The 11,565-nt window shown below is 37.9% G+C and overlaps 2 protein-coding genes across 2 annotated transcripts; one reads left to right on the top strand and one right to left on the bottom strand.

Annotated features, from left to right (window-relative positions):
- Positions 1-1,584: 1,584 nt before the first annotated feature.
- On the top strand, positions 1,585-2,262 carry BATDEDRAFT_87923 (uncharacterized protein; the record flags this gene model as incomplete). The annotated part of the gene is made up of 1 exon (XM_006678115.1): positions 1,585-2,262. One exon carries the CDS (start codon positions 1,585-1,587, stop codon positions 2,260-2,262), a length of 678 nt encoding a protein of 225 aa, XP_006678178.1.
- A 2,149-nt stretch (positions 2,263-4,411) lies between these two features.
- Positions 4,412-6,406, bottom strand: BATDEDRAFT_10725 (uncharacterized protein; the record flags this gene model as incomplete). The annotated part of the gene is made up of 6 exons (XM_006677692.1): positions 4,412-4,717; positions 4,796-4,956; positions 5,030-5,573; positions 5,691-5,801; positions 5,918-6,042; positions 6,238-6,406. The coding sequence occupies 6 exons, from the start codon at positions 6,404-6,406 to the stop codon at positions 4,412-4,414; spliced, it is 1,416 nt and encodes a 471-aa protein (XP_006677755.1).
- Between the last annotated feature and the right edge of the window lie 5,159 nt (positions 6,407-11,565).

Below are 11,565 nucleotides of genomic sequence, written 5' to 3' on the forward strand. Positions count from 1 at the left end.
TACACAGAAAGTTTCTTTCAAAACTATGAGTAGGTTTGGATCACGCTGGAGCCAACTCGAAAACAACGATTCATCCGATTCATCCGATTAATTTGAATGCTAATCTGGACTGGTTTCAACTGAGTCTGCTGTATTTTTGCTTGTAATAAAATACAATTGTCATTGGATATTGGATATTGTATGTACATGCATTATATCTGATCATTTCACAGTTTTGGTTGGCATGATATCATACTGTACATCAACACTTGTATTTCCAATACAATACAATACAGTTGATTGTATATTGCATAGTTGTACACATTGACGATACTGACATGCATGTGTGTATTGTGTCGATATGATATTGTTTGACATGTCGTATTGACACATGCAACACCAATACCAACAATAGTCATGTGTGTTGATATCAGATCCGACCAATTTGACTGATTTGACTCGTTGATTGTGGTGTCAAGGGTTGCATCAATAGCCTGACTGATCACACACATCAATCGCAGTATCAACTTTGTTGTGTGTCAAGTATCACATGTTGAATATTGAGTATACAATGTCAACTATAATATTACATTGTTGATAAATGTGTTTGCATGACAATGATGTGTATGGATAACTGAACCACCATGTAAAAGTCACGATACTTGCACCAGTATACCATATTCCAGCTGTTGATATCGCGCATTCGATGTCATTGCAATGTATCAACTCACTCAACACGATTGGTATCGATTGTTGTAGTCATCAAATGTCGTCATTACTCATGCATGTACCAGCTGTGTGTGATTGATATTGATCATCATGACATGTATTCAAATGCAACACTATCAATATACACCGTGTCATTTGTGATCAACTATAACTGGTATGGACTGCAATCGATTGTGCACGGCAGTGTAACATTTATCGCAGTTGTTGATCTATGCTCAACAATGTTATGATGATGAGTGACTGGATCAAATTGCAGTGTATATACGAGTCATACAATGAGTCGTACAACGAGTTGCTCGAGTAATGAAATGAGTGCATCAATCCAGAATACGAGTCAACCATGACATATGATCATAATGTGTGGTTGATACAGTTATATAGTGACAATCGATGTTGATATAGTAGCACACAACATACAATATCACAACACATGTTGATGGCCAACTAATAACTGAATGTCATCCAGTTGCGTATAGTCCTACTTGGTCTGTGCTTGACTATATTGTGATGTACTGACCCTTTTAGGGTGGACGAGGGTGGAAAACTGCAGAATCAACCATACGACACTTGAATACACAAGCAGTTGTTCAACCAAGATTGAAGGTTATCATAAAGGAAGATCCCTTTAAAGTTTAACATTGATAGCAACAAACTGCTACCAACCCTGACAACAACACTGGTTTTTTAGGACGGTCATATGAAAACATGCTTTTAACACTGTCTGCTTGATGATGTATAAATACAATTCAAATCAGACCTGTTGAATGGCATTACAACTTGCTTAATCAAACCAGTAGAATGAAACTTTTAATTGCCGTATTGTCATCAATCTTGGTTGCTTGCTCAGTTACTATCGCTACTCCAATCCGCTTTGGTATGGCTACGAGTCCTGGATTTATATCTGTAGAATTATGTTATGCAGATGGTGTGAGACAAGTTGACGAACGTACATTTACACTTGACCATGAAAATTTGATCAAAGACTATACAAAACGGACTTGTGACCATACAAAAAAAAAGAAATCACTCAACTTATTAAAGGGTAAGGTGATTCTTCAAGAAAAACAGTTGATTAAACTAGAAAAAAAGCTTCAGCAGTTGATGCATGATCACCAGGAAGGTGAGAGTGATACAAATTATGAAAGGAAGCTCTCCAAACTTAAATCTAGTCTTGAAAAACAATCTGGCAAACTTCAAAAACTTCAAAAAAAAATGCATAAACTTGAGCTTGAGATTAAAGCTTTAGTTTTGGACCTGGAACTGCAAGCAAAAAAAATCATATCATTTTTTGTTAAAAAATATCCGAATACTTTATCAGTTAATCTAAAACTAATCTCTCAATCAAAAACCACCACAATAAAAATCACCAACAAAGTAAGTACTACAAACAAACAACAGCCAAAATCTCAGCAAGCCTCTACTAGTGGAACTCGAAGTTCACCACGACATCGTGAAAGCTCAACGTCGTCATTGAATGAAATGTCTACAGTTCAACCCACTCAAACAACCTCCAGTACACAGAAAGTTTCTTTCAAAACTATGAGTGTGTTTTGATCACGCTGGAGTCGACTCGAAAACAACGACTCATCCGATTCATCCGATTAATTTGAATGCTAATCTGGACTGGTTTCAACTGAGTCTGCTGTATTTTTGCTTGTAATAAAATACAATTGTCATTGGATATTGGATATTGTATGTACATGCATTATATCTGATCATTTCACAGTTTTGGTTGGCATGATATCATACTGTACATCAACACTTGTATTTCCAATACAATACAATACAGTTGATTGTATATTGCATAATTGTACACATTGATGATACTGACATGCATGTGTGTATTGTGTCGATATGATATTGTTTGACATGTCGTATTGGCACATGCAACACCAATACCAACAACAGTCATGTGTGTTGATATCAGATCCGACCAATTTGACTGGTTTGACTCGTTGATTGTGGTGTCAATGGTTGCATCAATAGCCTGACTGATCACACACATCAGTTGTAGTATCAACTTTGTTGTGTGTCAAGTATCACATGTTGAATATTGAGTATACAATGTCAACTATAATATTACATTGTTGATAAATGTGTTTGCATGACAATCATGTGTATGGATAACTGAACCACCATATAAAAGTCACAATACTTGCACCAATATACCATATTCCAGCTGTTGATAGTGTACTGTAACTTGCACATATATCTTGTACATTTACATCTAGGTTCGTTTTGAACAAAACTAATCAAATGAAAAATGTTTTTTCTCAATATGGTAGTAAATCTGAAATCTTTCCCTTCAGCTCGAGTTATTTTTTTATCAAATTTCTTTCCATTTTGTCTTTTTACTCACTTTTTTGTTTGGTCATTTCATATTTCTTTCACTTTTTTGGTTTTTTAGGTCTCAATATGGTTTGTTTTCTACAAGCCAATCCACTACTTGAGTATTATACATTTTTTGCACAATGTTCTTTAGTATATCCTTGAATTCGCTTCAGTCTCCACCGAAACCACGCTTTGATAATTGGAATGATAAAGTCTCTGTTAGATGAAAATACTATTGCGTCGACAGTTATTATTACGGTTAATATGGTCAAAATGTCTGCAAGTTATATGGACTGAATCAGATTCAAAATTACAACCTTATTCACGTAAAATGAAATGTTTCTGTATTTATCTTAAAAACAATGATTGTACGTTTCAGGAAAGTTGCAGATTGGACAAGCGTCAAAGATATGGGATGTATGAAACAGATATGTAATGTGAGCATTTGCTCTGCATTCTTGTACAAGAATGAGTACGGATCAGACCAATCAACTAAAGAGCTCAGAGGGCAATTGCTATTCAGTAAATCTAGCAAAAACTGGTGCGAATCTTTTTTTTAAAAACTAGAATGCAAATATATCCAAGATTAGGATGCAACAAAGATGAGTTTGTAGAGTTTAATTATATGTGTATCATATGATGGGATTTGTATTTATTGAATTGATAATGTCAATCTGGTAGAAAAGCGCAACAAATATTTAATCTGCTTATTCCAAAGCAAGTGTTTCATTCCATAAATACAACTGCTGCAGTTTAGTACTATGAATTAATAATTGGTATATATATGTAGACCCTGAAAAGTTTACAACAAGCGCTAGTGGTTTAGTGGTAAAATTCATCGTTGCCATCGATGAGCCCCCGGTTCAATTCCGGGCTAGCGCATGTTTTTGTTTTTACTACTCGACAAGATAAAACATTTTTTTGGTTATAAAACTTTGCTCCCATCATGTTTTGGAAATATTCTAATAGCATCAAGCAGGCCGTTGTTGCAACAGACTGATGATTGCCAATAATTTATCGTTTATCTATTCATCCTCATTATCACCAGTCATAGTGGGTCGAGTTAGAGGGCTACACAATGCAAATCCTCTGCCATCAACAAATTTTGTTTTCTAAATAACACCCTTGCCACTCCACTTTAAAAGATAGCGTAAAAGTTCAGCTCATAATCAAGTCTATTCGTGATACATGATGCTTGGTTAGCCAAAGTGAAATTTGAATTGACCACCGCCCTGTCCACCAAATGGAAATCCGTGTTGATGGAATCCATCCTGATGGAAAAAGTTGTTACCACGGAATTGATTTCCACCTCCAGATGAATTGTTTGGATCCTACAACAATTTAGTATGCAATAAATCGGTCAACTACTAAATCAACACACACTACCAGATAATAAAAGTATACTCACGTTCGGATCATCGCCATTATCATACTGCTCCCTTAGCTCGTCATTGCCCAAAACTTCATAAGCTTGATTGATTTCGCTCATTTTTCGCTGAACTTGATCTCTAGATAAAGTGCCAGAATATTTATCTGGATGCCATTGCTGTGCCAATTTACGGAATGCTTTTTTGATTTCCTTTTTAGTAGCTGATCGTTGAACACCGAGAGTTTTGTAATAGTTTCGCATGCCTGCCTGTTTTTGAAGCTTCTGAGCCCTGTTATATCCTTCCGAAATCTGCCATATTGCAAAATCAACAAAGTTAGGGCCGTGCAAAAATCAAAGTGTATAGTGATTATAGCAAATATTTCATACTCTTGGGTCATTCTTGTCGTATTCATGTGCTTTTTGGAAATCCGAAATGGCTTCACGATAATCCTCTTTTTCTAGCAAAGCGTTGGCTCGTGTAATTAGAGCCTCCACATTTTCGGCATCCAACGAAAGCGTCCTCGAGCACCAATCAATGGCATCAATATCTTTGCGAAGCTACAGACAAAAGCATTGCACAAAATAATATAATGTTAAAGCCAGCCTTGGTTTCAAACATACCAGTGGTTGAACTTACAGCACCATAACCACGACAAGCATAGGAATAAACTTGAATATTCAAGCTATTTGCACCAATGCCCTCAAAATCTTTTATAACACCATTTTGACCAAACAAAATGTCAATAACACTCCTCCATTTTCTTTTTTCGACAAAAGCAGCCATGTTCTTGAGCTCCTTATCCAGTTTCTTTACTCTTTTGAATTGCTTGATGCATTCTCGATGATCAGGATCCAGCCTTAAGCACTCTTTAGAGTTGGCTATAGATTCAGCAGTTTCGCCAAGCTCGAGATGCAGCAATGAAAGTTTTAGATACAGAGAGGTAGAATCGGGCTTGATCTTGGCACAGATTTTGTAGTCATTAATGGCAGATGCACGATCATTAAGCAAGAGAAAGCATTCGGCACGAGAAATTCGCGAGTTGTAATTGAATGTGGTCAGGGCTATAAGATTGTTAAGGTGCTCTACTGCTGCTTCACAATTTTTGGCCTGAAGGTGCTCATCTGCTTGAAGGGAGGCCTCTTTTGCATAAGAGATATCATTAATCTAATATATACAATCAATATTTTGGTTAAATCCAACCGACTTTAGACCTGAACCAGAACACTGATAAAAACTGGATATGGCTTAATAGGAGTCAACAAAAATACAGTATTTGCATACCAACGATATAACATCCTGCTTGGAGGAATCCGGATCAAACCACGACGATTCTTTTGATGCCTCGTCAATAGATCCTTCCAGTAGCAAAATCTTTGCCTTTTGCACACGAGACTATGCACCACATAGATTCAGATAGTTGGAACGTTGAGAGAAATTTCAATCAATCCAAACATGAGTCTAGATTAGTAGAAATTCAATTCATGGCATGTTATTCAATCACTCGTTACCGCAGTGTGGTCGGGCCTGAGTTCTAAAACTTTGCTAAAGTCTGCCAGGGCGTTTGGATAGCGGTTCAATGTCAAATAGGCAGCGGCTCTCTTAAAATAGTATATATACTCATTTGGCTCCAATGCTAAAGACGCACATTGTATATTAGCATTCATGACTGTAACAGATAGTCCACAGATATGGTATTGAAAGGCTTTGAAGCGTGCAATAAACACCAAACTGGTTGATGGAATGCAATGGAAACGAAAAAGGAATAGACTAGCAGTCACTTTCCAGTCCAACAAAACAGTAAAGAATAATTCTGACAGACTTGGCTTACCGATAGCAGCCTCGAATTGATCCAAAGCTTTAAAAAAGTCCCCTGAACTCATGAGTTTCTTGGCATTGTCCATATGCTCGGAAGCTGTAGAAGTTGCACTGACAGATGCAGACAGTTGATGATACGAAAGTAGCAACAGCCATAGTAAGGAAAGCGAATTCACCAGCATTGTTGGCACTAGCCCTGCTTATCCGTTTAAAAAGGTTGAATGCTGCTTAGGGAACCTTCAAGATTTATGTTCAAGATTGTTTTACAGCCGCATTCACGCAAAATGAAACTTTTCTGCATCTTGCATCGACTTTTAGATAATCAATGCTTAAATATGCATTGTGCTTTCCTAATGCAAATTGATTTTTTAATAGACAGCGTCCGTCATATTATACTCACAATCAAGCTCTATAGACTCATTCTTGTTGTATTTTAGTCTTGGATACGCTCACATTCTAGTTCAATCCAGCTTATACTTTTACATATTCATCTTTATTTTCCCATATGTTTTATGGCTTTTTGATGTGGATCTGTATGCTATCAATCAAAACCATGCATATATCTGACCATTTTCAATTGGCAACTTTTAAACCACTCGAAATAAACTCGAGTATCTCAAATCTTCTAGATGCATGGCAGTATGAATCAATGCGGTGGTTTAAAAAAATCTACAATACTTTCCAGTTGCACAAGCCAGCAAAAACCCAGACTATCGAAATAAAGATCAATTTAAACTATGTATATATACGCTTACTACAATCGTATTCATGTAAAATGAAACACTAAATAAATGTCAAAATACATGATAAACAGTCTCATATTTGGTGCCAATCTTACTGGACAATATTGTTTTTAAGCTCTTGGTTTACTAATCTTCATGCTCATTCTTGTACAGAAATACAGAGCGAATGTTCACATCACATTCCATACCTTTTCAACCTCCAACTTTCCTCTCCTCCAAAACAAACATTTGAAGTAAACATTGCGTGACTGGCATGTATGTTACATTCCTGAGATATGTTGAACTAAAACGTATCTGATATTAGGATACAACAGAGTTTCAATAAAAAATCAATTTACAATAATAACGAATATGTAACGATTGTTTATTCCGGAGCAAAATAAAGGCTCCAACTGCAAGATAAATACAGAAAAGTGTTTCATTTTAAGTGAATACGGCTGTAAGTGTACTAAGTTGGTAATCTTATCCAGATGTCTCAAACCGCTTGATGCGATCTCTCACGCTTGCTGTTTTTGACATTGCCCCAGATATATTATTTGAAAATTCTAAATCTGCTCGTAAAATAAAACTACTGTTTGCTTGAGGTTGAGGAGTAGACAATGGTTCTTCGGCAATTGCTTCGTTTGGTTTTGGAATGATTTTGGACGAGTAGTGTGGTTTTTGCTGCGATGGTGTAGACATGGGTTTGTCTGGTGATGTTGTCGTGCTCGATATGCCTGGCTTTGTATCCACAGCAGTTTGAGAATTCAATGCTCTTCGTGGAGCAGCCGAATTGGCCTGTCCAGTAAACCCGCCAAGTCGTCGCAGTGGAGATTGCTTGGTCTGAGGCATATTTGCTTCAACAATACCAGGTCGGTTAAATGCCTGCCTGATCGAATCAACAGTTCCAGTTGCAACCACTTCATCTTGCGGCGGCTGGGCACCAACATATTTGGGTTTCATCTCAAATGAAGACTCGGATGACCTCATTTCTTTAAACTCTCCCTTTTTAGATGAGTGCGATATTAAAGATGGTATTATTCCGGTTCTGGATGGAGATTCTGGATCTCGCACAAGCTTGGATGCACGACGAGACAGTTCAGATGGTCGTCGCAACACTTCGCCCGACTTCACCAATCCACTCACTTCTGGCCCATTGGCTGGTCTCATCCATGGAAAATCACTAGTGATTTGATCATGTGTTCTTGTTTGTGACCCATTCCTAAGTCGAGTCTTTCTGGACGCAAACGTGTCCAGTCCAGCCGATGAAGAAAGTGGGTCTTGTGAATTTGCTGAAACTTCCAAATTGGATACGTGGCTTTCATCAGGAACTTGTAATGTTTGGGATTCCTTAAGTGGGGACGACTCATTTTGAACTTTCTTGGCATCTCGATGTTTTGTAGAAACTGCTACCAGAGTATTCGACTGTGATTTTACCGCCTCCGTAATCGTTTCCGACTCTTTACTTGATCCAGCCATAAAGTTGACTGTATTAGTTTTATGCTTTGATAAGGTATCCTGTACTTCTGATGTTGGCAAAGCGTCTGTTTTACGTTTGTAAAGTGACTCCATGCTGCTTTTACTGCTGGATCTGCTAAGATTAGGAGGATCGGGTGGTACAGTTCCTGGCTTATTAAACTTTTCTTTGAGTCGACCAAACAATGACATACTTGTTGAAGCTTCAGGTTTGGTATTGTGTAGTACTGCAGATGTTGGTGCTTCTGGCGCTTTCTTTTGCGATTCCTGAATACGTGGCAAATCTTTGCTCGTATTGTCAGATCCAACAGTTTCGAGTTTTGTATTTGAAAAATCAGTGTTCAAATGTGATGCCGTCAATAAATCAGGTGTGCATGAAACGAATCCAAGCGATGTTGGATTGTGCAATTGAGTCTCTAAATCCTCGATAGATTGAGTGGATTTCATGCCATCCAAAAATCCATAGATTCCCCTTGAAACTTTAGCTGGTTTTGACGCTATTTTAGCATTCGTTTCAGCGTCTTTGATTGTTGATTGGTGTTGTTCCGTAACTTTGTGTGATGCAGATAATTTTTTTGCTAGTGATGGCGAACTTGAACAAGTCAAAGTACTAGATTGAATCGCAGCAGTCATTCTAGATTTGGGTGAAGTAGGAACGGGTATTCTTGAAATCAAACCAAGCGTGGAAGGTGTATTAGAAGCCACGCTTTGTGAGCTGGTCGTTTCTGTCAAATTCTTTTGTGGGATACCACTCTTGCCATTACATTGGTCTGTTAAAACATTTGTAGAAGCAACAGTGGTTATTTTTTCTGATTCAATAGTTTGGGATTCCTCAGTTGCATGCAGAGTGTTTTGGGCTGGCGTTGTTTGTTGTCGCTTTGATTCTATAGATAATCTAGTCTCTAAATTGGATCGAGGTGTGGACAAGGTGTCTATTAATTTTAATGCATTGGATGCTTTGTTTTGAGTTGATTCTGTTTCAGTCAATACATCTGCCTTGTTTTGATGAATCGACGCATCGCTCGAGTCACCTTTGCTTAATGTTATATTACTTTCAACAAATTGATTCGAATTTCCATTACTGATTCTCAGAGCCCCAGGTACTGGATCGAGTATAGCAGATACAACTGTATTGCTTGAGTAGCAGGCAGCTGGTTGATTGATTTCAGTTGATCTCTTGAAACTTTCAGATTGATGTTCTTGAGCCAACCCTGAAAAGGCTTTCTCTGATTGCTGTAGAGTTGAACTTACTTTTTCTAAATCTATAATATTTTTACTGGGTTCAGTGTATGTAGTTGATTCTTTTTGTGATAAATGTGTTGATATAGACCCTGATATCTGCGGTGTTGATGAAGATACAGAGTTTAGCTCATCAGAATTTGAGCAAAGAACTGGAGATGTGATTACATTGCCCTCAGCGAGCACTAGTCAATTGGAGTTCAAATCAAAAAATACATCTTTAGCCTTCATTTCATAGTACAATAGCAACAGCAGTGCCATCTCTACTCAATGCATAGATGCTTTGGTATCAGTAAAAACAAGACAGTTACTAGCACATTAAGTGATGCTAATTTAAATAATCCATATGAAGCTGTTGTATATTTAAATCAATGTTGGAATGTGCAAATCACTTACGTGCCGACGGATCTACACTTCGAGAATTGGCTACCAAATCTCCCATGAGTGATTTATCAGCATCTTCGGGATCTTTACGTCTTAGTGCAGACTTCATCATTGATGGTGCATGACTAAACCCAAACGGCATAGATTTATGTTCCTTTGATCGATGCTTTTTTTGTCCAGCAATCTCATCGATTTCATCATCGTCGCTCTCTTCCAAATCGTCCAAATCGCCTTCATCTATATAATTATTATCTACTTCATAGACATTTTGCGGTGGAGGCGGATATTTAGTTTTTAAAGTTTGAAACAATGCTGCGATTTGGTCTTGCTTGCCATCAAACGCAATATCCTCGGGAATCTCATCGTCCTCATTCAATGGAATCAAATCAATTGGTCCATCAATAGGATAAAGCCAATCTGCGCATTCTGGCTTGGATATATTTTCGGCTTCCGTGCCATAGACGCCTTGACATCTCCCAAGCAACTCAATGATTGGAATGTTTCCCTCTGCCGATGCGCAATGTAATGGTGTCCAGCCTTCACAGTCACGAACATTCACTGCTACATGTGCCTCCTGTAGCAACATCAATGCAATATCATATGCAGCATGACTACAAGCAAGGTGTAGTGGTGTAAGTCCTTGTTGCGGCGAAAACAAACTATTTACATCAATACGCTTAGATGAATCTACTGGTAAATCGAGTCCCAGTAACGATCGCACCAAATCACATCGATTTACAGTCGGATCATCGTTGTGCTGACAAAGGTGCAGAATCATTGTGGAGGGGTCAAATCCAACTGTTTTTTTGGATTTAGGTTTCAAAGGTGGTGGCTGTTTAAATGACTGTGCCAAACTTTTAGATGCATCTTGATTGCGGGATAATTCACCAATACGAAAATCGCCATTGACTGTGCCAGATTTAGTTAGTTTTCGTAAACGACTGTCCCGCGGTGAGCCCGGCTCAATAGATGATGATGCAGAATCGGCTCGTTGGCGACTGGAACTATCCCAAGAACTGCTTTTGGAATGAGATCCAGAAGGTTCGGAAATGACTCTGGGTGATGCATTTGGCACTGCCTGCAGCCTCAAGTCTAGTATGTCATTTCTTTTGTCAGAAATTTCCTTTGCTGCACCGTGATGTTTAGCTTGATCGACTATATTTTAGAATGGCACAGGATTGTATAGATCAAATGTTGATAAATAGTCAAACATAGAGTTAGCAATCCAGATCGTGGTTGAATAGATTTAAATATGGACTTTTATATATCACCGCTTTCCAAATTGCATACAGCATGATTAAAGCAGAGTAAATTCAATCTTATCATAATGTACCCATGCTATAAAACTGATGCTTCCTGATTCACGTAGTTCAAATACATACTTTCAGTAACCGTCTCAAACATCTTTCTGGTGCAATCATCGTCAGCACAGTCCACCGGTCGATACTTTCTTTCATTGAATTTTCCTGGCGCAGCACCCAATTCTAAAAGCCTCTTGACTAACTCGCTCATTCCTAAAA

This window comes from Batrachochytrium dendrobatidis (assembly GCF_000203795.2).
Source record: "Batrachochytrium dendrobatidis JAM81 unplaced genomic scaffold BATDEscaffold_4, whole genome shotgun sequence".
Lineage (NCBI taxonomy): Eukaryota > Fungi > Chytridiomycota > Chytridiomycetes > Rhizophydiales > Batrachochytrium > Batrachochytrium dendrobatidis.